The 27527-nt window shown below is 57.9% G+C and overlaps 3 protein-coding genes and 1 long non-coding RNA gene across 4 annotated transcripts; 2 read left to right on the top strand and 2 right to left on the bottom strand.

Moving 5' to 3' along the window:
- Positions 1–3696: 3696 nt before the first annotated feature.
- Positions 3697–7739, bottom strand: LOC110479627 (ectoderm-neural cortex protein 1). Its single transcript, XM_021547018.2, has 3 exons — positions 7652–7739; positions 5146–6951; positions 3697–4226 (listed from the first exon to the last, which is right to left on the bottom strand). The coding sequence occupies exon 2, from the start codon at positions 6934–6936 to the stop codon at positions 5167–5169; it is 1770 nt and encodes a 589-aa protein (XP_021402693.1). The 5' UTR covers positions 6937–6951; positions 7652–7739; the 3' UTR covers positions 3697–4226; positions 5146–5166.
- Positions 7740–9644: 1905 nt separating this feature from the next.
- On the bottom strand, positions 9645–13183 carry PEX11G (peroxisomal biogenesis factor 11 gamma). The gene is made up of 5 exons (XM_021547015.2): positions 13118–13183; positions 12241–12417; positions 11714–11892; positions 11506–11556; positions 9645–10693 (listed from the first exon to the last, which is right to left on the bottom strand). Exons 1-5 carry the CDS (start codon positions 13181–13183, stop codon positions 10468–10470), a joined length of 699 nt encoding a protein of 232 aa, XP_021402690.2. The 3' UTR covers positions 9645–10467.
- A 58-nt stretch (positions 13184–13241) lies between these two features.
- On the top strand, positions 13242–14233 carry LOC110479630 (uncharacterized). The gene is made up of 2 exons (XR_002466961.3): positions 13242–13531; positions 14104–14233. It is a non-coding gene; the product is annotated as an uncharacterized LOC110479630 (long non-coding RNA).
- An 8455-nt stretch (positions 14234–22688) lies between these two features.
- On the top strand, positions 22689–27242 carry ARRDC2 (arrestin domain containing 2). The gene is made up of 8 exons (XM_021547014.3): positions 22689–22992; positions 23955–24021; positions 24112–24259; positions 24600–24702; positions 24963–25219; positions 25333–25492; positions 25736–25887; positions 25973–27242. Exons 1-8 carry the CDS (start codon positions 22716–22718, stop codon positions 26024–26026), a joined length of 1218 nt encoding a protein of 405 aa, XP_021402689.1. The 5' UTR covers positions 22689–22715; the 3' UTR covers positions 26027–27242.
- The last annotated feature ends 285 nt before the right edge of the window (positions 27243–27527 follow it).

Genomic DNA, 27527 nt, shown 5'->3' with positions numbered 1-27527 from the left:
GGGACAGCAGGGAGGGAGAGTCTAGGAGAGAAGCTAAGAGGAGCTGCACTGTGCTCTTGTGCAGCTGTTTTCATGTCAGACCTGTAGGAATTGGTTCCAGAAGACAAGAAGAGCCTGGATCAGGGAGATCCAGGGTTAACATGGCCAGGAGGAATCCCTGCAGCACAGATTCCCTCTGGGAACTGCCCAGCTGCAGCAGCCCAGGGTTCAGCAGAGGCAAGTTTAAATCCTGGGCAGAATTTGCATGTGTTAGAAGTTTGGTGGTGCTGCAGCCATCCGTGTTCAAAGGTGTGTAGGTGTTGCTGTGCTCAGTTTGTGCCACAGCAGCAGGGCAGACATTCCTTGGGGATTGCGAACACCTTGCCTGGCAGTGGCACTGATAACGCTGTCACTCCCGGCCGGGACACGGAGGGTGTGACTTCGGGCAGGGTGTGACTTCAGGACAGGCTGGCGGTGTCTTCAGAGCTGCTACCTTGCTCACACCGATATTCCAGCAGCTCCGCCCTGCCTTGTCTCCCTCTCCAATCTGTAGCTAATTAACCTGAAACCCAAACCACATTCTTTCTGTGGATGAATCACGCCGAGGCCATCGGCAATGACCAGCTTTATGCTAAACCTCCCTCTTTCATGTGGGTGAGACAAGGCTGATGGTTCCCATACGTGCATCTGAGATTCATCTGTGAGCCAGATGCTCGAGGACAAACATGCACAGAGGATATTGGCTCCACAGTGTGCTCCAGCAGTGGGAATGTGCTTCTTGCTGCCTTTCCCTTTCCTCAGCCCTGTGACTCAAATCCGGTTTCATTTCTCATCCCAGCGATGGGGCCAGCCCAAGGCTCAGCAGATGAGGGATGTGGGGCCTGTTTGCTGCTGCTGTGCCCGTGGGATCTGGCAGAGGATAAAAGCCAAACCCTCCTGGAGCTGGCAGTGCTGGAGGTCAGGGTCACAGGGTGCCCAGCTCTGGGACTGTCACAGGCACTGGAGGCTCAGACAGGGCAGTATCGCCTTGTTTTGGGGCTCCTTGACTTTGCACAAGGGCCTGGAGTGACAGGACAAGGGGGAATGGCTTTAAACTGAAGAAGGGCAGGGTTAGATGGGATGTTGGGAAGGAATTGTTCCCTGGCAGGGTGGGCAGACCCTGGCACAGGGTGCCCAGAGCAGCTGTGGCTGCCCCTGGATCCCTGGCAGTGCCCAAGGCCAGGCTGGACAGGGCTGGGAGCAGCCTGGGACAGTGGGAGGTGTCCCTGCCATGGCAGGGCTGGCACTGGATGGGCTTTGAGGTCCCTTCCAACCCAAACCATTCCAGGATTCCCTGTGCACAGGACCATGAAAACTCCTCGCTGATAGCACAGTGTGGATTTGCCTCTCCTGTGTCAGAGCAGCAGCTGATGTCATTTCTCTGTGTGGAGCACAGTGTCTTGCTAGACCTGAAGCCATCCCAGATGACGACATGTGAAATGCAGATCTGCCAGGGAATTTCAGGTGTGCAATGTCCCTTTTCCCTTCTGGAACATTGGAAATCATTAACTAAATGACACTGTGTGTAATTAAAACTTTCTTTTTCCTGGGCTGCTATGAATTACCATTGTAACATTTCCTTTCTAGATGTGAAATGGGTGTGCTGGAGAACATTTTCATCATCCATATCCCATCTTAATCAGGAAGGGGAATTTCTCAGCTACTGCTGTGCTTGGAAGGGAGAAAGGCCACAATGCTGGCTTGGTGCTCTGGCAGCAGGAGCTGCTGAGCAGGAGGCACCTACAAACCCAAGCCCAATTCCCTTAAAATCAACCCTGTCTGTCTGGTGGCCAAGAGGGAGGTGGGATCAGCCTGACCCCCAACTTCTCTGGCTGTGGTGGCTTCTAAGCTTTGTGTGAGAAGAGGACCATCCCATGGAACAGTGCTGTCCCACTTGGATTGCTTTGCCTTTGAGCCTAGTAATGCCCATGTGAGTTGCCTCTTCCAGGTGTGACTTTGGGCTGGGGTTTAACTCCTGCAGCTGGAGGCACAGACACATAATGGGGATGTGGGCTAGGAGAGGTCTAGGTTCAAGGGATGCTGAGATTTTAAATGAATTCTATTAATTCATGAGGATTTCTACCCAGCAACCAAATTCACCTCTAAACCAAATTCACCTACAGCTCAGCTGGCCTGAACCTTCTGGCACTGAAGCAGCGAGTGGATCCAGGCATGGAAATGTCAAACTGGGAAAACAGGTCTGCTGGGACGACTCAGGCACGCACCAGTGAAGCTCCTTCGTTTTCCCCAGGGTACTCGGGGAGCTGGGAGCTGGTTCCTGCCAGGAGGAGGTGGAGCTGGAGGGACAGGCCGGGGCTCTCTGCCAGGTGGAGGATGAACAGAAGCAATGCAGCCCGGGCTGGCTTTGTTGCTGGCTTTGTCGCCCGCAGCAGGGAGGCACCGCAGAGCCCAGGTGTGCTTGGAACGCCGGTTTTCCCTGGGAGGGGTTTGCTAGGAAGGAGAGAACAGCAGCAGCAGAGCTGGGGCTCACTCCCCCAGCTGAGAGCACCCGAGCCTGGCTCAGATAACGCCCAGCAGACGGATCCGTGCTGCTGGAAGCTGCTCCATCCCTGGAGCGGGAGGCGGATGTGGCGGGGAGCCAGCGTTTATTGCTTGGCAGCATAAACAAAACAGCTGCTGCTGCTCAAATGGCCATGAATGAAACCTCCACTCCTCCGGCTCGCTGAGCACAGTCGGACTCTGTCCAGCCCTCACGAGTAGCTGGAGATGTAACAAAGGTGAGGCAGCTCCTGGCTGGGTAACAGGGTTGGAGACATTTCCCCACAGCTGCTGGTCCCAGCAGAGTCCTGTGCTGTGACTTTCCCCTCTTGCCAGGCTGGGAGCTGCTGGATGGTTGGATCCCATGATCTCAACAGCCTTTTCTGGTCAAAATGAGTCTGTCTCCCTGCTGCTGCCTGTGTGCTCCAGGTGGGCTGTGGGCTCCTCTCCCTGCAGCCTGACGAGCTCCCGTTGGGCTCAGCCAGCGATGGAGAGGAAGCACAACAAGAGTGCATGAAAAAAGGTCCAGCCTCAGGGCTGAAAATGGCAAAAGCATCAGAAAAGGGGTGGAAATGAAGCCGATGCATCTGCTCCAGCCTCCAGCAGCAGAGCAGCTCCCTTCCTTCCCTTCCTGCCAGCTCTTGCCTGTGCAAGCAGCTCGGAAGAGCTGTGACATTGATTTATTTAATTCTGAAATAATGGATCACACCCAAACCATGCTTCTGTGGTGAGACAGTTGGTTGTACCTTTGGTGCCTGTTTCCTCTGACCATGCTGATTCCTGTCTCACCTCCTCCCCTTAACAGAACTTTTCTTTCCCAGGCACTGCCTCCCCTCACCTGGAGCAGGGCATGGAGCACACAGCCCTTTGGGACAGAAGGCAGCACCTTCTCCCATTCTTTTGGATAGTGAGGAAACCCCACTCTGTGGAGAGTGACCAGGAGAGGGCAGAGAATACCTTAATCTTTGAAATTTGGAAGAGATTTGTGTCTCCTTCAAAGCTAGAAGGCAGTGTGAGATCTGAGCTTTCCTCAGTCCCAAGTTACAAAGATACAGGAAGATCTGAGCCCTTGATTTGGACTGCAGCAGGGATTGCTCCTCACTGTTCTACTAAATACAGTCTCAAGTGTGGGCTGGGAAAACCTGCACCTTAAGCACACAGAACAGGCAAGGGACATGGTGGATTTTATTCAGATTTATTGAAACAGCTCCAGGCTGAGTAATAAACACACAAAACTGCTGTATAAAAAAGAAATAAATGCGCAGAACCAGCCCGTGGGCAAAGTACTGCCACATATTCTGACACTCCAGGCTACTGCTTGGGTGCTGCAAGTCCCAGCAGTGCAGTCCTACAGCTGGTCAGGAGTGTCCTGTCTTCTTTCTAGTATCACTGAAACCAAAATAATCCCTCTGGTTCCTGCTCTGAGATCACACGAGTTAGGAGAAAACTTGGAAACCTTTTGCTGTCTCAAGGGACAGCACAAGCTGCCAGCCCAAGGAGGTCCCTCCGTGCCTGTCCCCTCCCTGGCCTGACCAAGGGGATGATTTGCAGGAGCAATTCAAAGCCAAAACCGAGTTGCCTTGAGCCCTGCTGGTGCTGATGGCACCCAGCTCACAGAGTTGCCAGGTGGGAGGAGGTGCTCCTGCTGCCTGTGTGTTCCATCTGGATCCTCAGTCAAGGGAGGCACTTGGCAAAATCAGGTGTGAAGCCTGTGGTGCAGAGCAGAGTATTGTGAGACCAGGGCACAGCAACCCCAACCCCATTCCTCAGGCCTCAAATCCCAGAGAAATCCCAGCAATGCCTGCTGATTCCCCTCTACAGCCAGGAATTTTTCTAAAGGTATCAATGGATATTTTATTACAGGAAATAATTTTATTTAGACAGTACGGCTCTTGCAAGGAGAAAAGGAAAACCCTGCAGGGTCTGTGATTCACTGGCATAGTTTCTGCCAAAAGCCTTTAGAAAGATTTAATTCCAGTTGCAAATGTTGAAAGTCAATCTCTGTGTAGCAGAAAAGCAATGGCATGAAAGGGACACCAGGGAATAATTAGAAGCAGAGAAACCCTGTGTTTATACATAGACAAGGCTTGTCTTATAAATGCAATTACCCACCATTCTGGGACTAAATCCCAGCTATAATCTTGTTCTGGCACCAGCTCACAGCCCTGGCGTCCCACAAGACATTTGGGTGCCACTGGCAGATTAAGTGTGGCACCAGGAGGAGGAGGCTGTGCTAAAAGCAGCAGCCGGAGCCGGTGGCACCACGGGGTCTGTCCCAGCTCCTGCAGACAGCCTGCCTGCAAAAACATCGGCTCCTCCAGCCTCCCCACCCAGGGACGACACCCAATCCCTGCACACAGCATTCCCCAAAATCTTTGCACGGGCCAAGATGCCAGGTTAAGAATCTTGTTATTTATACTGATCTCCCTGCAGCGTTTCAGCACCTAGAGAGACCTTCTCTCCCCTGCAGGGTTTTTAGATCCCACACTACCAGCCTGGAAGTTTTGGAGCTGATACTCACACAAGGCTGCTCTCTCGGACAACTCCAGTCCAGAGCCACGTGCATCTGCCCCTCAAGTTTTAACCTGGTACAGAGGAGCTCTGCTTGACCCACGAGTATTTATTTACCTTCCAGGTCCCTGGCCACGCTCAGGCCGACAGGTACTTCCAGGTGCTGACGAAGGCGGTGGGGATGAGGGAGTAGGGCACTGTGGTGACGCTGCTCCAGGTGTCGGACGAGGGGTCGTAGCAGTCCAGGGTTTTGCAGCGCTGAGCCCCGCAGTAGCCCCCCACCACGTAGAGCCTGTTCCCTGAGGTGACAGCGCGGCAGCTGATGCACTTGGCCGTGACGTCCCCAAACTTGGACCACTGGAAGGTGTCGCTGTGGAAGCGGTAAGCGGAGCTGGCGGAGAACTCCGTGTCCCCGCCGATGACGATGACGTGGCTGCCCACCACGGCGGCGGCCGTGTAGCGCCAGGGCTGGGGGCAGCTGGCGGGCACCGTCCAGCGGTTCTGGCAGGGGTCGAAGCACTGCACCTTGGGCAGCTTGTTCTGGTTGGCGCTGGTGCCCCCAAACACAAACAGCTTCATCTTGGCCCCCACCACGGCGGCGTTGCTCACACCTTCCCGGAGAGGAGCCACCAGCGACCACTTGTCCAGCTGAGGGTCATAGTGCTCCACCTGCTTGAGGGACACGGAGGGAGAGGCCGGGAAGGCCCCGTTCATGGCCGTGTGACCCCCCACCACGTACAGGCAGTGGTCCAGCTCGGCAGAGCCGTGGCCAAACCGCGCCACCAGCATGGGAGCAGCTTTGGCCCACTCGTCGTGGAGGGTGTCGTACACCCAGACGTCCCTGGACGCGCCGTTCTCGGAGCCCTTGCCGCCGGTGATGTAGACCTTGCAGCCGATGGCGCAGGCACTGCACTCCTTGCGGGGGCTGGGGATGTCGGCACGAGGGATGATCTCGCTGGTTTTATGGTCCAGCATGTAAATCTTGTCGCACATGAAGGTCTGGCCCCCCAGCAGCAGCAGGGCCTGGCTGACCTTGCGGGGCCGGGCGCAGCACCCCGTCACCAGGCCGTCGTTCTGCAGGATCTTCATTTTGCATCGCACGGCGTCGGCCACGATCTCCTCCCCCAGCTTGTGGCTGGTCACCAGCTTCTCACAGGCCACCTGCTTCCGCAGGTAGGGCTCGGGCAGCAGGGCCAGGCGGACGGAGCGCAGCAGCTCGGGCAGAACTTCATGGCGTCGGGGCAAATCGTAGCGGATCCAGCCTATAACGGCTTCATAGACCAGCGTCTCATCCTCCACCTCCAGCTCCTCGCTCTCCACCAGCTCCAGCAGCTTGTCTTTGGGCAGTCGGAGGAAATCTTCAGTCTTGCAGAGAGAGGTGAAGTTGGCCAAAGCCATCCTCCAGGACAGCTCCAGCAGCCGCTCGCAGCAGTGGGCATCAGACAGCAGGAGCATGTTCAGGCAGTTCCCAGGGTAGAGATTCTTCTCCAGAAAGTCAGCCGAAGCATCCCGGATATCCTGGAACTGCAGCATGTCCCCGGCCTCCAGCAGGGACTCCGCGTTCTCCTCGTTGATCAGCACCCGGGCTGAGTAAGCGTAGTCCAGCAGCAGCTCCAGCACCTCGGGGTGCAGCGAGTCGTGGAAGTTGACCTCGGCATCTCTGCTCTCCTTCAGGCCCCCGCTGAACATGGCGTTGAAGTAGCGGCTGCAGGCGGCCAGGACGGCGCGGTGGCAGGGGAAGCTCTGGTTGCCTGCCCGCAGCACCACGTCGGTGAAGAGGTTCTGCTGGCGGAGCAGGTTCAGTTGGGTGAGGAGGCTGTCGGCGTGGCCCGGTTTGTGGAAGAGGTGGATGTTCATGGAGCCCGAGCTCGAGCGGGATTTCCGGTTCTCGTGGCTGCTGACGGACATAGTGCTGAGGCTGCCCTGCGAGGCAAAACCGGCGAGTCAGCACGGGCAGCGCGGTGCCGGGCCCGGCACGGCCGGGGCCGCGGCGGGACGGCGGCCGCCGAGAGGAGCACGGTACCGGCCGGTACCGCACCGCGGGGCACCGAGCGAAACGGGGCACCGGGAGCTCCGCACAAACACCCGTGCAGTGCCCAGCTCCGCCGGGCCTCACGTAGCACCGGGGAGGGGGCGATGTGCGCTCCCGGTGATGCCCGCGCCCAGCCCGCCCCGCGGTCCCGCACCCAGCTCAGGGTCTCACCCGCCGCCTGACTCAGTTATTCTGCACCCGGCCCCGCGGTTCCGCACCTGGTCCAGTTGTCCCGCACGGTCCCCCCTATCTCGTACCCGGTTCCGCACGGTCCCCGTTATCTCGCACCTGCTCCCGCACGTGGTCCCGCACGGTCCTCGCTATCCTGCACCCGGTCCCGTATCCAGTTCCGCACCCGGTTCTGCACCCGGTGCCGTACACGGTCCCGCCCGGTCCCTGCTATCCCGTACCCGGTTCTGTACCCGCTCCCGCCCGATCCCAACTATCCCATACCCGGTCCCGCCCAATCCTTGCTATCCCGTACCCGGTTCTGTACCCGCTCCCGCCCGATCCCAACTATCCCATACCCGGTCCCGCCCAATCCTTGCTATCCCGTAGCCGGTTCCGCAGCCGGTCCCCGCTATCCCATACCCGGTTCCGTTCCCGGTTCGGTACCCGGTCCCGCCCGGTCCCGCTCCGCTCCGGCTCTGCCGCCGCCCCTCCGCCGCCGCCGCGTGGCCGCCCGGCGCCGGCCCCGCCCCTCCCGCCCGCAGCCAATCAGCGGCCGCGGCGGGCGGCCGGCTCGCTTTGTGAATGGGAGGCGGGGCCACCGGTGCGCATGCGCCGCGCGCTGCACCCGCCCTGCCCGCCGGCAGCGTGGCCGTGACCCGTCCCCGCGTGTCCGGGGGTCCCTCGGTGTCCCCACGTGTGCGGGGGTCCCTCACTGTCCCCGCTGTCCCCACTGTGCGGGGGTCCCTCGGTGTCCCCGCTGTCCCCGCGTGTGCGGGGGTCCCTCGGTGTCCCCGCGTGTTTGGGGGTCCCTCGGTGTCCCCGTGTCCCTCGGTGTCCCCGCTGTCCCCGTGTCCCTCGGTGTCCCCGCGTGTGCGAGGGTCCCTCAGTGTCCCCGCGTGTGCGGGGTCCCTCAGTATCCCCGCGTGTGCGGGGGTCCCTCGGTGTCCCCGTTGTCCCCCGCACTCCCCCGGCCCGAGCATCGCGGCGCGGCCGGCGGATCCGAGGCTCCGGAGCGCGGCGGAGCTTTGCGGACGGAGTCACCAAGGGCCAGGAACGCGGCGGCCGCGGGATCGGCAGCGCCTGCCCGCGGCCTTTGGATCCCGGCCTGCTGCCGAGGCAGGGCGGCACTCGGAACCAGCCCTGCTCAGCAATTGTGCTCCTGCTTGGAGCCCCGCTCAGAGCTGCGCAGCCCTGCCCGTCATCGGCACCGCCAGCAGCAGCGCAGGCGCTTTCCTGCCCGAGGGACACTGTCACTGTCTCTCAGGAGCAAGAGACGAGTTGGGCTGATGGCCACGTCAGAAAAGAGAAGAAAACCACCAAGTTTGGGGAGGATTGGGTCTGCCTGCACAAATCCTGGTGCTAAAAACGAGCGAGTGCTGCCCTGGAGAAGGAGCAGTGGTCATCACAGGTGTTTAAACACTGTGTGTCAGCAGGGATCAAAACACCTCAAGAAAAAAATACAAATTCCAGAAATTCTGAATTACCCAATTTTGATTTATCTCTGCACGCTCCAGCTTTACAAGCTGCAAATTAAGGTCAGTTGTTGAGGAATTGATGAAGCAAATGCACTTAGAGCAGCTTACAGTGTCCTTTCTCTACATTAAAATGAATGCATGGTTAAAAATGTTATTAATTTGGCATTAGAGGTTATGCGAGGTTTCTTGTTTTTGTTTTTGTTTTTTTTTTTTTTTAATTGCCTGAGCTACAATTGTCCTGCATAGTATTAGCATTAATACTGTACTGTATGAATACCTAATAGTATTGTCCTGTGCTGAGCAGTACAGTGAATCCTGGAGGGATGATTCAATGGGGCTAAGAACACCAAAAAAAAAAAGATTTATTATTAAAAACCACTAAAGTGCAGCCAGAGCCACCACAGTGGGTGACAGGACCAGGCAACAGCCAGAGGACTTGGGTCTTCCCCCTGTTCAGGCACAGGACTGCAAAAAGGAGAGAATAAACAAGAGTCTCCTCCAGTTGTACCAAATTCTGTCAGTCTGCAAATCCCCAGCACAGCCACATCCTCAGGGACACCGCAGGGTGCAGGTCCAGATAAACACCAAGGACAGGGCAAAGGATAAAGAGTATCCAGGCGTGAGTCTGCTCTTTGAACACAGGCAGGACACAGCTCCCCGTGTCCAGGCCAGAAACAACGCCACAAACCCAGGTCAAAGCTCCTGAGAGTGCAGCATGAGCCGTGCTGGGGGCAGGGACACGCAGAGTAAGCACAACTCTTTTCAAAGGATGCAATTCCATGGCACTCGGGCAGGAGCTGGCAATTACTGCAGCAGGAGGAAGGCTGGTGACACATGTGGAGCTGCAGTTCACACAGCACTCATGCTTTGGAGCTTTCCAGAACCAAAGATAAAGAACTTCTCCCTGCAGTCAGGAGGAATGATCACTCAAGGCCACCTTTCAAGCATTTGTGGCGTTTATTACTGGCAACGCCCAGAGCTGTAATTGCAAAACCCCACCTCGGCGTTGGTTTGATTGCTCCTTTGAAAGGTGATGAATAAATTTCCTGTTTGTTTTTTTTTTTCCTTTCCTTAAATAGAAAAAGGTCGGTCGGTAGCTGCTGGAGCCTGGTGGCAGAGCTCCACCCGGTGGCATTCCACAAAGGCACAGCTGGAGCCTCAGCTCTGCGGGAAGGCTCCACTTCAACAATTCTCCTTAAACGGGCAAGGCAGGCCAGGAAGGTCCAAGCTGCTTCCAGCAATTTCCTGCCCCTCTCACCTCTAAGGAAACACAGGGGTCACAAACAACACTGCTGCTGGCTCCTGAATGAGCCCAAAGGCCAAAACACCTTTAGAACTGCCAGGATGAGGGTCCCATCCTGGCTCAGGTGCAGCACCAAGGCCAGAGTGTGACCTCACAGGCTTCATCCCCTACCAGTCCTCTGTGACAGAACCTGGCCACTGTGCTCCTTCAAGTGACAAAAAACACTGGGAGGTTGCATTTATCTTTTGGGACAGATGGAAGCAAATCTTTCCCCCACAGTTTTGCCCATTGTAGGAGATTCTTGATTTTCAGAGGATTCACCTGAATTATTTCTCTGATGAAGAGTGATAAAAATTATCAGCTGCAAACAATCCCCTCTGCAACAGGCATCTGGATTCCAGTCCTGATTATGGGATATCTGGAAGGACAATCATCAACCCAGGAAATTAAAATACACCCTGCCTCACTCAAGGCACTTTTACCATGTGAAAACTGAGCTTGTGAAGCTCAGTTCTGGCTTAAACAGCTTCAGAATTTGCTCCTCTTGATGCCTGGTAGATTCCAATCAGGGAGGAGATGGTCCCCAGGAGTCCTACCAGCCAAGGAGGGAACTTTCCTGCCCAGAGGAACCCTGGAGGCAGCCAGTGGATGGCGTTGGAAAGATCTGCTGTGTCCATGAGGATGCTCAGAACTTCAGCCTTCACCTGGGCTCTCAGCTTCTGCTGCTGCTGAGGTGAAGAAGTGCTGCAGGAAGAAAAGGTGATGTTAGTGACAGTCCTTTTCTCACCCACAGATGGGGCAACTGAGAGGTGTTTTGAAAACTTTTATTCCATTTTCAGTCTCATGTGAAGGGTGAGACAATACCGATGTTATAATTCACACCATCACAATCAAAAGCCAGTTATTTCCTAATTACAACACATTATAAGTGTTTCTTGGCCTATCAGCTACTACAGTACATCTTTTATACTTCTATTTCTCCAAAGTATCTAATCTTATTTAAACAAACATCATTTGAAACTTGTTTCTAGTTCCATTTCTCTTTCAACACTGTCTAATTCCATAGCATTTCTAAGTCAGCAATTCTCATCTCAAGGTTTGCATACAGATGCACACTGTGTGAGCCTTCTGTCAAACTTTGAGAATTTCCTACAAATCCAATTTCCCACATTAGTCCAGCACGTCCTCAGAACTTTGATGGCTACAGATGAGAGCTGGTGGGTGTGGGTGAGTTACAGGAAGGATGGAGAGGGACTGGGGGCAAGGCCTGGAGGGACAGGACACAGGGAATGGCTCCCACTGCCAGAGAGCAGGGCTGGATGGGAGATTGGGCAGGAATTGTTCCCTGGCAGGGTGGGCAGGCCCTGGCACAGGGTGCCCACCCTGGATCCCTGGCAGTGCCCAAGGCCAGGCTGGACAGGGCTGGGAGCAGCCTGGGACAGTGAAGGTGTCCCTGCCCTGGCAGGGGTGGCACTGGATGGGCTTTGAGGTCCCTCCCAACCCAAACCGCTCAGGGATTGCCTGATCAGCCCTACAGCCACGGAAGGAAATCATACCACTTGTGCTGGCTCAGTTTCCTTCTTAACTGGCACAAGATTCTCAGGGACCTGAAAAGAACACAGTTATTTCTCCTACAGCACCAAACAGGAGGAGTTTGGTTTTTTATCTTTTGCACTACGAGCTTCAGGGAGGACGAGCAGCTCCCAGCGCTTTGCTGGAGCCCGGTGCCAGGGCGGGCCCACCCGGTGCCCCTCCCGGCCGTACCGCAGGATGCCCAGGAGCAGGGCACAGCCCCACAGCGCCGTGCTCCGCGCCCACCAGCGCCGGGAGCCGGCGCGGACGATGCCGACATCCGCCGCCCACGCCAGGTGCTCGCAGGGGTAGTAGAGCTGGTTAGCCACGTTACAGAGCACCGAGAGCCCCCGCACCAGCGCGTCCTCGCCCTGCGGGGAGCGGCACAGAGCGGCACATGGGGCACGGCCCCGCCCGGGACCCCCGGGGCCGCCCAGGACCCCCGGGATCCCCGGAGCCACGCTCACCTCGGGGGATGCCCGGGAGCTCCGGGGCCGCCCGGGACCCCCGGGGCCGCGCTCGCCTCGGGGGCTGCCCGGGACCCCCGGAGCCGCCCGGGACCCCCGGGACTGAGCTCACCTCGGGGGCTGCCCGGGATCCCCGGAGCCACCCTCACCTCGGGGGATGCCCGGGAGCTCCGGAGCCGCGCTCGTCTCGGGGGATGCCCGGGACCCCCCGGGACCCCCGGAGCCGCCCGGGACCCCCGGAGCCGCGCTCACCTCGGGGCCCAGCCCGTAGCTGCAGCTGTGGCGGAGCATGGCCAGGTCGTCGAAGAGGCGCAGGGCGGTGCGGCAGGAGCTGAGCTGGGCAGAGGCGGCCAGGAGCGCCCCGGGCAGCCCCGCGGGGCCGGGCAGCGCTGCCCCCGCCAGCTGGCAGCCGTAGGACAGCGCCCGGACCTGCGGGGCACGGCCCGCTCAGCGCCCGGGGCCACCGGCTGCACGGCCCGGAGGAACCGGGGCGGGTGTTCTCCCTCCTCTGTCCCTTCTCCTCTCCTTGATTCACCACTCCGTCTGTCCCTTCTCCTCTCTTTAATTCCCCTCTCCGTCTGCAGCTTCTCTTCCCGCTACCCAACTCCCACTGCGCTGTGCTCCGGGACTGCCATTCCCGTTTCCATCCCGGCATTTGCCGGTAAAACCGGGATTGTTTGCGCACCCTTTGCCTTCCAGCGCTCCTTCCCAGCACCGAGCACTTGGAAATGCCTCGGGTGCTTCCTTCCCCTTAAGGGTGGGTCCCTACTGCAGAGTCGGGTCCCGTCATTCACCGCCCGGTACCGGAGAATTCAGACCCCTCTCCTCACTCGGTACCGGCGGGCTCAGACCCCTCATTCACCGCCCGGTACCGGCGGGCTCAGGCCCCTCTCCTCACTCGGTACCGGCGGGCTCAGACCCTTCACTCCCCACTCCCTGCCCGGTACCGGTGGGCTCAGACCCCTCTCCTCACTCGGTACCGGCGGGCTCAGACCCCTCACTCACCACCCGGTACCGGCGGGCTCAGACCCCTCACTCGGTACCGGCGGGCTCAGACCCCTCTCCTCACTCGGTACCGGCGGGCTCAGACCCCTCACTCGGTACCGGCGGGCTCAGACCCGTCACTCACCGCCCGGTCGCGGCCCCGGTGCGTCTCCAGCGCGGCCACGAGCCCCCAGAGCGCGCCCGCCGCCATGGCAACACTTCCGGGTGTGCGGGCGCGGGGCACGCCGGGAAGGAGGCGGACCCGTCGCCATGGCAACGCGGCCTGGCTGCCCCGCGGCCCGCCCGGGGCCGGGCCCCGCTGTCCGTGTCCCTCGCGACCCCCGCACCCCTCCAGCGAATCCTCCATCAGCCCTTTTCCCACCCTCCGCCTTCCCCCTTCTGGGGCTTCCGGGCCGGCCCCGCCGCTGTGCTGGTGTTGGACCAGGCCGCGGTTGAGTCAAAGAAATCTGGGAAACCCAACTTGAAGAGGCCCACAGAGATCTCACCTGGAGACAGGGAGATCTTCCCTTGTCCCCCCTGAGGAGACCTCCCACCCCCGGTGAGTGCGGCAGGGGAACATTCTCTGTGGAGGCAGGGATGGGGGGGTTTTCCACTTTTCCATTCTCAGCACGTGGGTCCCACCTGCTTCCTCTGGGCCCCAGCGGCTCCGTGCCTGGGCACAGAGTCACACTCGTGCTGCTGTTAATTAAAGCTCCAATAACTACTTGGATAGTTTGCTTTCTCTTTTTACAGCCCAGTATCACAGAATCCCAAAATATCCTGAGCTGGATCCCGCAGGGATCAAATCCAGCCCCTGTCCCTGCACAGACCCCCAACAGCCCCACCCTGAGCAGCCCTGAGAGCGCTGTCCAAACGCTCCTGCAGCTCTGGCAGCCTCGGGGCCGGGACCATTCCCTGGGGAGCCTGGGCAGTGCCAGCACCCTCGGGGGGAAGGACCTTTTGAGTAAATCTTCCTTTGAGTGAATCAATCTGATTTATGAAACAGGTTCATAGCACTAAGCAGAGCCACTGCCAGCCAAGCTTTTGCTGCTGGACTTGAGATCCTGGTGGGTTCCTTCCCACGTGGGATATTCAGTGATTCTAGTTGTTCTACACTTGCTGTATCCTCAGGTGCTGCAGTTTTCCCACCTGGTGCACCACATCCTTGTTCCACAGTCTCGTGACTCACCTCACTGCAATCTGCTGTCATTCCCTTTGCTACTTCATTACGTAAAATGAATAAAATTAATGATTTCTGGGACATGAAGCAATGTCTTGATCTTTCTTCATCATTACATTTGTTTTTAAAAGTTGTTTTAAGTTTATTTTTGGGAGGAAGGAAAGGATTTTGATCAAAAGCTGTGCATAAGCAACCTCAGGAAGGGATGTGGTTAGAGCTGGTCATGGAAGGCATTAAGAAAATCCTCCTCTGACGTTGCCTCCTGTTTCTCCAGCAGTTCAGAGAGAGGGTCCCTTCATGCCATGGATCTGTGTTTAAGCCATTTGATTTGCTAAATGTGGAACAGATCATAGCTGAATTGGTCTTTTCCTTGGCCCTAAACTTCTGGAGCAGCTCCATAACTACCATATGGAGTGATATTCCCATAACTGCCATGTGGATTTCTTCATTTGCCTCCTCACCCTGAGAGTTGTTTTCCTTTTGGGCAAAGGTTTTGAGCAAAGTGCTGGCGGCAGAGGTGGCCTTTTCCTGTCACCAGGGGAAATGCACACAGGTATCTGTGACTGCAGAGCTTTCCTGGTGCTGCCTCCTCATTTACTGCCTCACGTAATGAAAATGAAATAATTTTAATTTTGATTCCATCTGTCAGCAGACGGAAGTTGTGTCATGCTGGTGCCTCACAGGCAGCAGAGGGACTCCCCAAAGACGTGTCACAGCAGGCCCAGCCTTAACAGGCTTGGATTAACCACAGGGGAAGTGAGTTTATAGCCAGCACTCCCCTTGGAGTGTGCTCCTGAGCTACCTGAGATGGACCAGTGAGCACCAACCCCTGTCTGCTCCAGCCTCAGTGGGAGCAGAGTCGTAGATGAGAAATGTTGTGAAGGGAGAGGGAAGACAGGCAACCAAATCCCTAAACCAGGGAGTGTTGGAGGGAGGTAGGAGGTGACTGAAGAGCCCCACAGAGGGTCAGAGGAGGAAAATTGTCATGGCTAGAGGTGTCCAGCCAGGGTAAACACCTCTGCACTAGCAGCAGAGAAAGCTGAGCACCTGCCAGGTACCAGAGACAGAGGATGCTCAGCTGCCCGGGTGGGGTGACCCTTTAGGTAACAACACTCAGATCTTGGGGCTGCCAGGTTCAGTGGTGCCACCTGCCCCATCCCAGCGAGCTGAAAGCTGTTTTGTCTCCTCAGATGAAATGCTCATCCTGGGGTCTGTCCAGGAGGGCACAGAACCTCTGCAGGGCTAAGCAGAGAGGCAAGTTCACACCCAGGTCCGGGAGCCCACTGAAATCCAAAAGGCAAACTCCCAAGTGAGCTGTGTCCCCGTGGGGACCCTGGAAGGGCCCTGTCCCAAGAGGAAGGTGATGTCCTCCCTCCCCCAGCGACGCTGACGCACTCTGAGCTGCCTACACGGCGTGGGATCCCAGAGCCATCCCCGCGCTGTGTGTTGTCACGGGGAACATCTATTGCTCAGATTGAATGATGACACAAGGAGGTGTTGTGGCAGCAAGAATAAACACTAGGAGATTAGCCCAAAGGTGTGGGTGACACATCCCACGGAGAGCCTCTGGGCAGGCCCCAGGGTGGAACGAGGCGGGTGGGGCAGGGGGAGGCACAGAGGAAGGGCAGGAGATCAAACAGAGCGAGAGGCACCCCCAGGGCTGGCCGGAGGATGGGATATTCTGTTTATCTGGGATATTCTTATTATCTGTTTGGATTTTGGTGTCAAGGCCAGCAACCAAAGGTCAGTGAACAGTAGGACAGCAAGGCAGCTCTGCCCAGCTTGTGATGAGCAGGCTGTTTTCCTAGAGGTGAGCCCTGTGTTTTTGTAGAGTTGGTCACTCACATGGGCTTCCTGACTGCTGAGCTTGCACTAGCTCTGTTTGGGATCTAGGTGTGTTCCAGAGGGATTGGGGGGGCTGGTCAGCCCCTTCCCTTGGGGGTTGAGCGAGCAGGGTGGCACAGCTGCCACTTCAGGAGCTTTTCATGCACACGGCTTTGATTCCTCGGGACCCTTTGAGCACGGGGCTAGTGAAATTTCACAACTGCTTCGGTCTGTGTGTGAGCAGTGCCTGGGCCCACGAGCCTCGTGCTTTCCTTTATGGATTTGACTCTTTATTTTTCAGGAATGAGACAATCTCTGCTCCACACGTGCTTCAAAGGAGCCGTGCACTCACATCTTCCAAGTGCACACAGGCACTCCTATCAGTCCCTCATGCCAGCACGTTGTTAAACATCTCCAGTCAAACATCTCAGTTGCAACATTTGGTGGAGTAACAGGGACTTGCATCTGCTCCAGGTCTGCCCCAGAACTTTGATGTGACCCTGAGGTGGCATTGCCACCTTGCTGCTGCAGGAACAGCCACGGGGATAAGTGCTGGAATCACCCTTGGAGGCACCAGCTGGCTGGGAGCGCTGTTGCTGGGCGTCCCTGTGATTATTCACATTCTTTTTCACGTGGATTTTAGTGCAACCTCAGACTGTAAAGCTGCTTTTTGGAGTGAGTGCCTCTGCTTTCTGAGCTCCTCTCCCATTCCAGCAGTGCCCCAGGAATGCCTGAACCAGGAAGGCCAAAGAGGCTTTCTTTGATTGCGCGCTGTGCGAGATCTGCCAGCACGGCTGGCGGCGTGTGTCACCCCTCCCTGCCAGCACAGCCACCGGCACGTCCCGGTGTCACGTCGCCGGTGGCTGTGACTCAGAGATAAGATGAAGGCACATTTTTTCCCCGGTTTAAAAACACGTCCCTCGTCACCGCGGGACATCGTAGCCACACGCGCATCAGGCCGCCGCCAAAGCATCGCTGCAAAACAGGGGCTCAGTCCAGCCCCCGGGAAGGCCTGCAGGGTGGGGCCAGCCAGGAACCGCAATAAATTCAGGAATTTTGGTGTAGCCTTTGCTCTTCCTCCTGTGCCTGGAAAGCTGCGGGCAGGCTCCGGCCCGGCGCAGCCATGCAGCCGCCGGGGCGGGTGCGCAGGCTGGAGGTCAGGCTGCAGGACGGGCCGGCCCATGGTGGGGGGCAGCTGCTGCACGGCTGGGTGCGGCTGGAGCTGCGCGGGGCGCTGCGGGTGCGGGCGCTGGAGGTGTGCGCCCGCGGCCTGGCCACCGTGCACTGGCTGGAGAGCTACAGCATTGGCCTCAACGTCGTCTACCGCGACCACACGGCCTGCCAGACCTTCCTGTACCGCCGCCGGCAGCTCATCTCCGGTAAGGGCCTGGCACTGGGCTGTGCCGGGGGGGCTGTGCCAGACTGGGGGGCTGGGATTCCCTTGGGTGGGTCTGTGTGGTAGGGCATGGGGTTGGAACCCTCCTGGATGGGTCTGTGTGCCAGGCTATGGGGTTGGAACCCTCCTGGATGGGTCTGTGTGCCAAGGCTGTGGGGTTGGCACCCTCTTGGATGGGTCTGTGTGCCAGGCTATGGGGTTGGAACCCTCCTGGATGGGTCTGTGTGCCAGGGCACAGGAATGGAACCCCCTTGCTTGGGTTTTGGATGGGTCTGTGTGCCAGGTTATGGGGTTGGAACCCTCCTGGATGGGTCTGTGTGCCAAGGCTGTGGGGTTGGCACCCTCTTGGATGGTTCTGTGTGCCAGGCTATGGGGTTGGCACCCTTCTGGATGGGTTTTGGATAGGTCTGTGTGCCAGGCTATGGGGTTGGAACCCTCTTGGATGGGTCTGTGTGCCAGGGCACAGGAATGGAACCCCCTTGCTTGGGTTTTGGATGGGTCTGTGTGCCAGACTGTGGGATTGGAACCCTTTTGGATGGTTCTGTGTGCCAGACTGTGGGATTGGCACCCTCCTGGATGGTTCTGTGTGCCAGGCTGTGGGATTGGAACCCTCTTGGATGGTTCTGTGTGCCAGACTGTGGGGTTGGCACCCTCTTGGATGGGTCTGTGTGCCAGGCTATGGGATTGGCACCCTCCTGGATGGTTCTGTGTGCCAGGCTGTGGGATTGGAACCCTCTTGGATGGTTCTGTGTGCCAGGATGTTGTGTTGGGACCCCTCAAGCCGCTGGTGTCCCCTCAGAGGAACCTCTGCCCTGTGGGTGTCACCGACCCAGCCAGGGCTGCTTGCCCCTCTTCTCACCTTGGCTGAGGGTTTCTCTCCCTGCTGCTGGTTTCCAGGAGGCTGCTGGTGAACCCAGGGCTTGGGAGCACCAGGGATTTGAGGCTTTTGTTGTGTTTGCACAGGGAAAAGCAAACATGAGTGTCTGCTTACAAGTGTGGGAAGAGCACTTAGTGCTTCAGCCAATGTTTGCTTTCAGGTCCCTGATGCTGGCACTGCGCGCCCAGCTGGCACATTGCTTAGATCTGCTGCAAAAGGACAAACCACTTGCATGCCACAAGCCATTCTTTGTGTGCTTGGGATGAAATGATCCAGAGCTGAGGGATATGGGATGTCTCAACTGTCCATCCACTCAATAACTCTGGCTTTTCTTAGGAACATGCATGTCTTTTATCCTCCCCTCCAATAACAGTGTCACAGCCATTCCTCTGCTGCTTTTCCTTCCCCTTTCCCTGTTTCCCATGGCCTGGTTGCCCTGCCCTGGACATGTCTCTAGGGCTTATGCTGAGGGCATTTCAATGTGTCAGTGGCCAACTGCAGCCCAGAGAGTGGTGCCAGCCCAACCTGGCAAATGTAGACATTGCAGGAATAAACTAGAGGGATGGAAAGAGGACCTGAGTTGGCTTCGTGGAGGTGTTCCTGTCTCTGGACTGCACTGGGAAGGTGATTTCCTCTATTTCTGGACAACTGTGCCCTGCCATCTGCTCCAAACACCTGCACTGCTCTGGAGTTTCTGTCTTTTGGCAGCAGCTCTTCCATGCTGTGCCTAAGGATGTCCCCTTGGCAGCTGCACCTCCACAAAGTGTCCAAATTACAATTAAGCCCTTGCCCTGAAGTGAAGGTCTTGAGCACTTGGTTGTGCAGTACTTGGTCCATGTCCCATTAGCTCTGAGGTGACAGGGGGAGTTTTATCCCCCATTATCCCTGCAGGGAATGTCTGTAGGGAAGCCACAAACTGCTGCCAGCACGTTTGGATTCTGCTGCTGGGATTGTGTGCTCCAGGAGCCCCTGGAGCCATCTGGGGAAGGGCACTTGGGCAAGAGCTGCAGGAATTGCAGGAGCTGCTGGGCCTCACAGGCACCCTGCACACCTCGGAGCTGATGGTTCCTGGCCCTCCCTGGCTGCACAGGGAATGCCTGGGGGGCAGAGAAAGCCTCACCAGAACTTGGATTTTATTGTCTCTGTCCATACCCAGATTCCTTTTCTGCCTTGTCAGAGGGACACGTGTGATCACCGGGATGTTTTATGGGAATGAACAGCAGAGAGGGGCTGTCCTGCAGCCAAAATAACTTCCTTGGGATCCTGCTGTCCCCTGTTCTGTCCCCAACAGCAGCGTGAGGCCTTCCTGGTGTCAGCTGGTGAGAAACGTGCCACCATCCGACTGTCAGTCCCTGTGACTGCTCCTTTCTTGTTGCTTCTCCACGAGATCAGCCGTGTCTGCGTGGTGTTTAAAAAATGCAGGTTTTGTCATGGTAACAAGGCAGTGCAGAGGAGGGAAGCCGGGCTCAGATAAGCGCCCTCCCTTCTGCTCTCCCCTCAGCTGAGTTTATCTGCAGTTTCCTGGCAGGGTGGTGAGTGCTGGCACTGGGCTGCTGCGCTGAGAGACAAGAAAAAAGCAGGCAAGGAGGATGTTCAGGCAGGGCCTTTGAACGTGTGTTGTGTAATCATCTGGGAGAGGGAGCAGGAGCAGAGGAAAAGACGGGGGTTTAATGGGCAAAGGCAGCAAGGAGAGCCCTGGACTCTTCTGCGTGAGATGATGGGAGGATAGGAAACATAAATCATTGTTGTGCAGTGATCTTTTCTCTCCGAGGATCCTGCAGCACTTCCCAAAGGTGTAGGTCCTGCCCTGGTGAGAGGCAAACATCCAGAAGCCATTTTATTTTCATGGAGACATCCAGGAGAGTTATGGCACCAGGGCTCTCCTTCCTTTGCGGGGTGGCCCTCAATCAGCACTTTATTCCTTGTCCATACACAGCAGTCCCAAATCTGGCAGGGATGGGGCTGGTTCCTCAGCCTGGGAGCACGTGCTCGTGCCAGGCTCTGCGTTGTCCCATCTCACCCCACATGGGGCTGCTGCCTTACCCATTTACCTGCTGCATTCCCTTCTCCCTGGCGTTCCTGTGACCCCGGGTGTAGTGGGGAGAAGCCACCAGGTCCAAGTAGGGGTCAGGGCAGATGAGCAGGGCAGGGTGTCAGCTCCTGCCGGGAGCAGCTCCAGCCTGGCCAGACTCTAGATGGGGCTGAAGAGTTGGAGATGATGCCCTGAGTGCTGTGCCCGGCCTGGCTGGGCTTGCCTTGGGCACCCAGGGCTCTTCCTGAAAGGAAAGCCCTTGGCTGTGCTGCACCTGGGGGTGGCAGGAGAGAGGAGAGACCCTCTCTGGGTGTGGGGGTGCCAGAGGGGTCAGCGAGGGGCTGTCCTCCCTCCCCACCGCAGCGAGGGACAGCCGAGGGCATTGTGTGCACTGCCTCGGGAGGGAGGCTCCGTGCGGTTTGGTTTGGTTTGGTTTGGTTTGGTTTGGTTTGGTTTGCAGGGATCCGCATCCCGTGGGCGAGGGCTGAGTCACGGCCCAGGGGTGTGTGCTGGGAGGAGGAGGAGGAGGAAAGGAGGAAGGAGCAGGATGCCAAGCAAAGAGAGGGGCCCAGCCAAGGCTCCAACCCCTCTCAAGAGCCTCCCCACCTCTCATGTCACTGCAGGGACAGCAGGCGCCTTCCCAGAGCTGGTGTCACCAGTTAACTCACGCTGTGACGTGCCTTCCTTCCTCCTTTCCCTCTCCAGCTTTTGCTATGATTCATGTTTGCCCGTGGCAGCAAATGGCAGTGCAATAAAACAAACCACAGTCCCCTTCCCCTGAGGAGGGAGGCAGACAATTCCAGTCCGGCCTTGGAAACAGCTAAAGCAGTGCCAGGCTTCAGCCCAGCTCATTTTTTAAGTAGCTGTGATCAACAGAGTTCAGCACAGCAGGTCCTGCCCGGAATGGCTGGGAGCAACTCAAAAATCCCCAAAACTTAGGCAGCCAAATGCTGAGTAACGTTTTGAATGCCTGTTCTGTCTTATCCCCCGCCCGTGCCGGGGGTGCAGGGCTCTGGTGCTCCACAAACACGACAGCCATCACCAAAGTGGAAGTTTCTAAGGCTGCATGAACCCTTTTGGGGGGGCACAGATTCCTTTCTCATCCCTCTTACAACATCTCGGGGTGCTGCTGATGGTGATGTCCACCCTGGCAATCACCAGTTCCCCGTTTTCACACTTTCACCTGCCTGAGCAACCAGCATGCTGCTGATGGAGTGAGTCCCTGGGCTGTTCACAGAATCACAGAATAACGAGGTTGGATGAGACCTTTAAGATCATCAAGTCCAACCTATGCCCCGCCCATGCAGGTGGAATTTGTGGCTCGGTTTGGGACACCAATCCCAGCAGGATCTGGTGGGGAACTGGCGCTCGCCTGGTTAACAGGGAAGAGGATTGCTCACCCTGTCGTTGCACAAGCTGAATCTCAGCCAGTTCTTGATTTCCTAGAACTGAGTGATGTCCCAGCCATCACCGCGTGTCAGGAGCCCAGATCCAGCTGTGGCCGGTTCCGAGCCCTGGGAATGGCTCTTGGGGAGGGAAGGATGTGGGTCAATGTGTGGTGTGGCCCTCGGCTCTGGCCCGGGGACACTGAAAGGAGAGAGGCTTTCAGTGAGGAATCCCCCCCGTGTGACCCTGGGAATGGGGATTCTGGGCAAAGATGGGCTGGGACGTCAGGATTGGAGCTGCAGGGGGAGTTTGAGGGGCAAGGATGGGGATTTTGGGGGTCAGGGATGGGGATTTTGGGAGTCAAGGATGGGGATTTTTGGGGGCAAGGATAGAAGCTAGTGAGGGAGCTTGAGGGGCAAGGATGGGAGCTGGAAAGGAGTTTTGGGGGACAAGGATGGAAGTGGAGGGGAAATTTGGGGGGCAATGATGGAAATTGGAGGAGGACTCAAGAATGGGGATTTTGAGAGGCAAGGATGGGGATTTTGAGGGGCAATGTTAGGAGCTGGAAAGGAATTTGAGAGGCAAGGATCGGAGCTGGAAGAGGATTTTGATGGTCAAAAATAGGAGCTGGAAGTGAGTTTAGGGGGGCAAGGATGGGGTTGGGGGTGAAATTTCGGGGGGCAAGGATGGAGCTGGAAGGGAAACTTTTGGGGCAAGTACAGAAGCTAGAGAAGGGTTTGGGGGCCAAGAATGGGAGCTGCAGGGACCCGGCAGCACACAGGGAGTGTCCCGCGGAGCACCGGCAGTGCCCGGCCCGCGGTTCCGCGGCGAAGGCTCGGTGCGGCACCGGGATAAGTCGGGGAGCCCGGAGCCGGCCCGGGGAGCCCGGAGCCGATCCGCACATGCTCCCTGCCTTGTTTTGCAGAGCTCGGCCCGGCCCGTCCCGCCCCGCCGGGGCCGCCCCCGGCCGCGCCGGGCGCTTAAAGCCGGGCTCAGCCGAGCCGAGCCGGGCTGAGCCGCATCGAGCCGGTCGGGCCTGAGCAGCGCCATGATTTTCGATCGCCTCAAACGCTTCTCCATCGTGCTGGAGGGCGCGGAGCGGGACGGCCCGGCCGCCTTCAGCCCCGGGCAGGCGGTGTCGGGCCGCGTGGTGCTGGAGCTGGCGGCGGCCGCGCGGCTCGGCGCGCTGCGGCTGCGGGCGCTGGGCGCTGCCCGCGTCCACTGGACCGAGTCCCGCAGCGCCGGCTCCAGCACCGCCTACACGCAGAGCTACAGCGACCAGGTGGAGTTTCTGAGCCACCGAGACACGCTGATGGCACCGCCAGGTACGGCAGCCCCCCGCCCCAGGGGGATGCGGCCACCCCCGGTCGGGTGGGGTACCGGGCATCCCGGGATGCTGCGTGCCCCGAACACCCCATTCGGCTGAAATCGGGGTGCTGGGTGGGGGTACCGGGTACCCCGGGATGCTGCGTGCCCCGAACACCCCATTCGGCTGAAATCGGGGTGCTGGGTGGGGGTACCGGGCATCCCGGGATGCTGCGTGCCCCGAACACCCCATTCGGCTGAAATGGGGGTCGGGTGGGGTACTGGGCATCCCGGGATGCTGCGTGCTCCGAACACCCCAGCCGGCTGAAATCGGGGTGCTGGGTGCGTGGCACCCCAAAATTGCAGGATCTGGGTACAGGGGACAGCTTGGCTGCTGAGTGCATGACACGCCAGCAAGCTGAAATTTGGGTGCCTGGGGTGCCTTGGGGTCTGAGCGCTCTGGGAATGGGCTGTGGATGTCCCTGCATGTTCTGGGTGCAGGACACCTCGGCTGGGACAAGACTGCTCCTTTTTTTTTTCTCTGAGCTATTCGTGGCAGGGAGGCAGCGTTGGGGAAATGTGGAGGTTCAGGAGCTCGTTTTGAGTGGCCTAAATGAACCCTTCAGCCCTGGGGTGCAACCTCTTGAGGGGCATGGGGGCTTGGCTGGCCACTCTGCCTCCAGCTGGGCACCTTGGGCTCTCACTCCACAGCTGTGGGGCAGGGTGGCTGCAGGATGAAGCAGAGCCCACCTGGGGAAGCTGCCCAGCTCTCCGGGGACGTGCCCCTGGGCCGTGCCTGTCTGCAGACCCATGGAATGCAGACAGTGCCCAGCTCTTGTGTCACAGCTGCTGCAGCTCAGCCCTGGCAGAAACTCTGCTGTGCCCTCATGCTGCTCCTGGCTGGGTGCTGCTCACCTCTGACCCATCGGGGAGGAAGGTCTGTAGTGGGGAGCTAATCCTCCTCAATCTCTTTTGCCCACAGACAATGGTGAGGCCACTGTCCTGCAGGCAGGAAGGCACGAGTTCCCCTTCACCTTCCAGCTCCCTGAGTAAGTTGGTATTTTCGGGGGGAGAGGACATCTTGAAAATGAGGTTTTCTGAGCAAAACCCTTCTAAAATTGTTTGTTGCTCGTGCCCAGGACCCTGGCCACCTCCTTCGAGGGGAAGCACGGCAGTGTACGCTACTGGGTGAAGGCCAAGCTGCACAGACCCTGGTCAACAGTGAAGAAAGCAAAGAAAGAGTTCACTGTGATTGAACCCATCGACATAAACACCCCTGCACTGCTGGTGAGCTCCCCCTGCTCCACCCTGAGGCTCTGGCATCCAAAACGTACCCAGGAAGCCCACGGGGAAGGTGTCTGCCTCCCCTTCAGCATTGCAATGCAGGCCTGGTTTCCAGAGGGAATATTTTCCCCCCTGTATCTTGTGCCCTCCAGCATTACCTGGGCTGGGCAGAGGTCAGCTGTGCCTCTTTGCTTCTGGAAACTGTAATGCATTGCAACAACTTCTTGCATCAGATACCTGAGAAGTTGCTGATGCTCCCCGGCAGGTTCTTGGTGCCAGGGAGGTGATTGCTATGAGTTTCATCCTTAGTTACTAAACAGACCAAATATTTCCCTTTCTGCAGGCTCCCCAGGCAGGTGCTAAGGAGAAACTTGCTCGTGCCTGGTACTGCAACCGTGGCCAAGTGTCTGTGACTGCCAAGATTGACCGAAAAGGCTACACCCCAGGTGAGACCAGGTGCTGGGGCCCTTGAACCTCAGCGAGCCCAGGGGAGGGGCTTTGGGTTGCTGTGAGCTGGCAGGAAATCAGAGAGCTCTGGTGTGTGCACCTGATGTGGGCAGCATCTTTGGGATGCTCCTGCTGGATGAACCCACGTGCCTGCCCTGTCAGACAGCGTGGCCAACCCTCAGTGGGCCTGTGCAGCAATTCCCTGAGGCAGGACTGGGCTTTCTCCCCTCCTCCAATGTGTGTGTGTCTGTTTTGGCAGGTGAGGTCATCCCCATCTTTGCTGAGATCGACAACTGCACGAGCCGTGCCGTGGTGCCCAAGGCTGCCATCATCCAGACCCAGACCTTCATCGCCCGGGGCACCAAGAAGCAGAAGAAGTCTGTGGTGACCAGCATCACTGGGGACCCCATTCCAGCTGGGAAGAGGGAGGTGTGGCATGGGCGGGCCCTGAAGATCCCGCCCGTGGGGCCCTCCATCCTCCAGTGCCGCATCATCCAGGTGGAATATTCCCTGAAGGTGAGGGAGCTCTGCAGGAATCCTCCCCTGCCCAGCTCAGGGGAGATACCTGCCCTTCCAGACTGGGAAAACACCACCAAGCTGAGCTTCCCTGCTGCTCTCTGTCTCGGCAGGTTTGTGTGGATATTCCTGGGACGTCCAAGCTGCTCCTTGAACTGCCTCTTGTCATCGGGACCATCCCGCTGCATCCCTTTGGGAGCCGCACCTCCAGTGTCAGCAGCCAGTACAGCGTCAACCTGGACTGGCTCAGCACCATCCCAGAGCAGCTGGAGGGTGAGCATCTCCTCCTCCCTGGGATAAACCCCCTGGTCAGGAGAGTGAGACACCAAGTTCTCAACTGGGCCAGTTTTGCTTTGCTTTAACCTAATTTTTTGGCTGTGGTGCTGAATCTCCTGGGTTCCTTCCTCAGGGAACTGAGAGGGTTTGGGAAATAGTGGGTTTGAAGCCCTTTTACCTGCGTGTCCCCCATTTGTGGAGGGTGTTTGCTATTCCCTGATGGTTCTCCTTTCTCTTCAGCCCCTCCTGAGTACTCAGCAGTCGTGTCCAGCCCGGAGGCTGAGCAGAGCCTGGCTCCTCCGTGCCGCAGCGAGCTCGGGGACATCCTGGAGGGTCCCTTCTTCGCCTACATCCAGGAATTCCGCTTCCGACCACCTCCTCTCTACTCCGAGGTGATGAATCCCTCTGGGCTGGGAGGCTGCTGGAGGCTGCCGTGTGCCTCTGCTGAGGTTTCTGACTGTGGCCTTGGTTCTGCAGGTGGATCCAAACCCCGCGTCGGACAGCATCCGCCCGCGCTGCATGACCTGCTGAGAGAAGCGTGACGATCCCTGGGGATGGCAGCTTGCACCCTGGCGGCGCTGGGGTCTGCACACGGGGACGTGAGACCCCCACCCCGCTCTCTCGGCCGCTCCTGTCGTGACTGTCCCACGGGCCCAGGGCCAGCACGGTGCCGTGGCCCCGGCACGGCTCGGAGAACACGAGGGGCTGGCGGTGTGGAGCCAGGCAGGACACGCAGGGTTTGGAACTGCCCCGGGATTTGGGGGTTAGAGCAGGGAATTTGAGCCGAGGTTGCTCTCCCCTTGCCTGCAGTGCCACGCTCCAAAAACTTCTGTCGGCTCCTGTGTGGAAAACAGGAGCTTGGAGGCGTTTCTCAGGATTGCTGGGAATGTTTGTTTGGGTGGTGCTCAGGGCTGGGCCCTGGGCGATGCAGGTGCAGCCCTTTGCCTGTGGCTCACCAGGACTGCAGGTCCCCAGGGCAGTGAGAGCTCCTTTCCTGGCTGGATGAAGTAGAGGGCTCAGCCACTGCTGATAATCTTTACCACAAGCCTGTGGGTACCTGCAGGGGGAATGGCTTGAGCCACTTAACCAAATTCTAAAGGCCTCCAAGGGCTGATACAAGGACTTGGGGGATGAATTTATCATCTGTGGCGGTGTTTTGGTGCCATTTACTAAGAACAGGAAAGGTGGTTCATGAGTGTCAGCACCAAACCGGCACAGTGTGCTGGTGCCTCCCCCAAGATGGGGCTGAAACCAACCCTCAAACTGTGATACCAGCACGGGGGGTTGGAGCTGTGACTGGTGGCCAAGAAAGAGAGAAGGAGGCCCAGTCTAAGGCTGGTGGCAGCCAGAGTTGCTGATGGGAGATGTGGAGTTAGGATGAATCCTTCAGGGCTGGGAGTCCTTGAGATGTCAGAGACCCTGGTGGGGTGAAGACACAGCAGCAACCTGTGCCCACTGGGTGGGAACCAGGGTGGGAAGGGTGAGCTGGATGTTGTGGTCAGGAGCCAGGGGCTGACCCCGCTCACTGCAGGAGGACCTGAGCAGAGTTTGGGGGCTGAGGACCTTTGCATTCCCTCACTGAGACAATCCCTGACCGTGCACAACCAATGCCAGCGTGCCTTGGGGTTGCTCAGATGAGTCTTTTCTATCTGTGAACACTTTTGTAATGACCACTCTTTGTCTCTACCCTTTTTGTACGACTTTTTGGTGGGGAATTTTTTGTCTGAAATAAATTCTTTAAACCAAACTGTTCCTCTTTTGCTTCTCATTGTCTGGAGCCATGCTGTGGCTGTTGGGATTTGGGAGGGCTTCCTGCCCTCTCTTCATTGCCCTGCAGGCACCCAGCTCCACTCTGTGCCCAGTCCTGCACTGGGATTAACTGGGTCACTCAGCCAGCACTGCTCCCCACAGGTTTGGTCCCTTGAGCCTCCAGCTCCTCCATATCTGGGCAGTCTTGACCCTTTTCCCCTTACCTGGGATGCAGGGCTAGGAGCAAACCTGTTGTATTTTTCCACGCTTGCTTCCTGTTTAC

Source organism: Lonchura striata, chromosome 28, assembly GCF_046129695.1.
Source record: "Lonchura striata isolate bLonStr1 chromosome 28, bLonStr1.mat, whole genome shotgun sequence".
Taxonomy (NCBI): Eukaryota; Metazoa; Chordata; class Aves; order Passeriformes; family Estrildidae; genus Lonchura; species Lonchura striata.
This window is presented reverse-complemented; position numbering and strand designations above follow the sequence as displayed.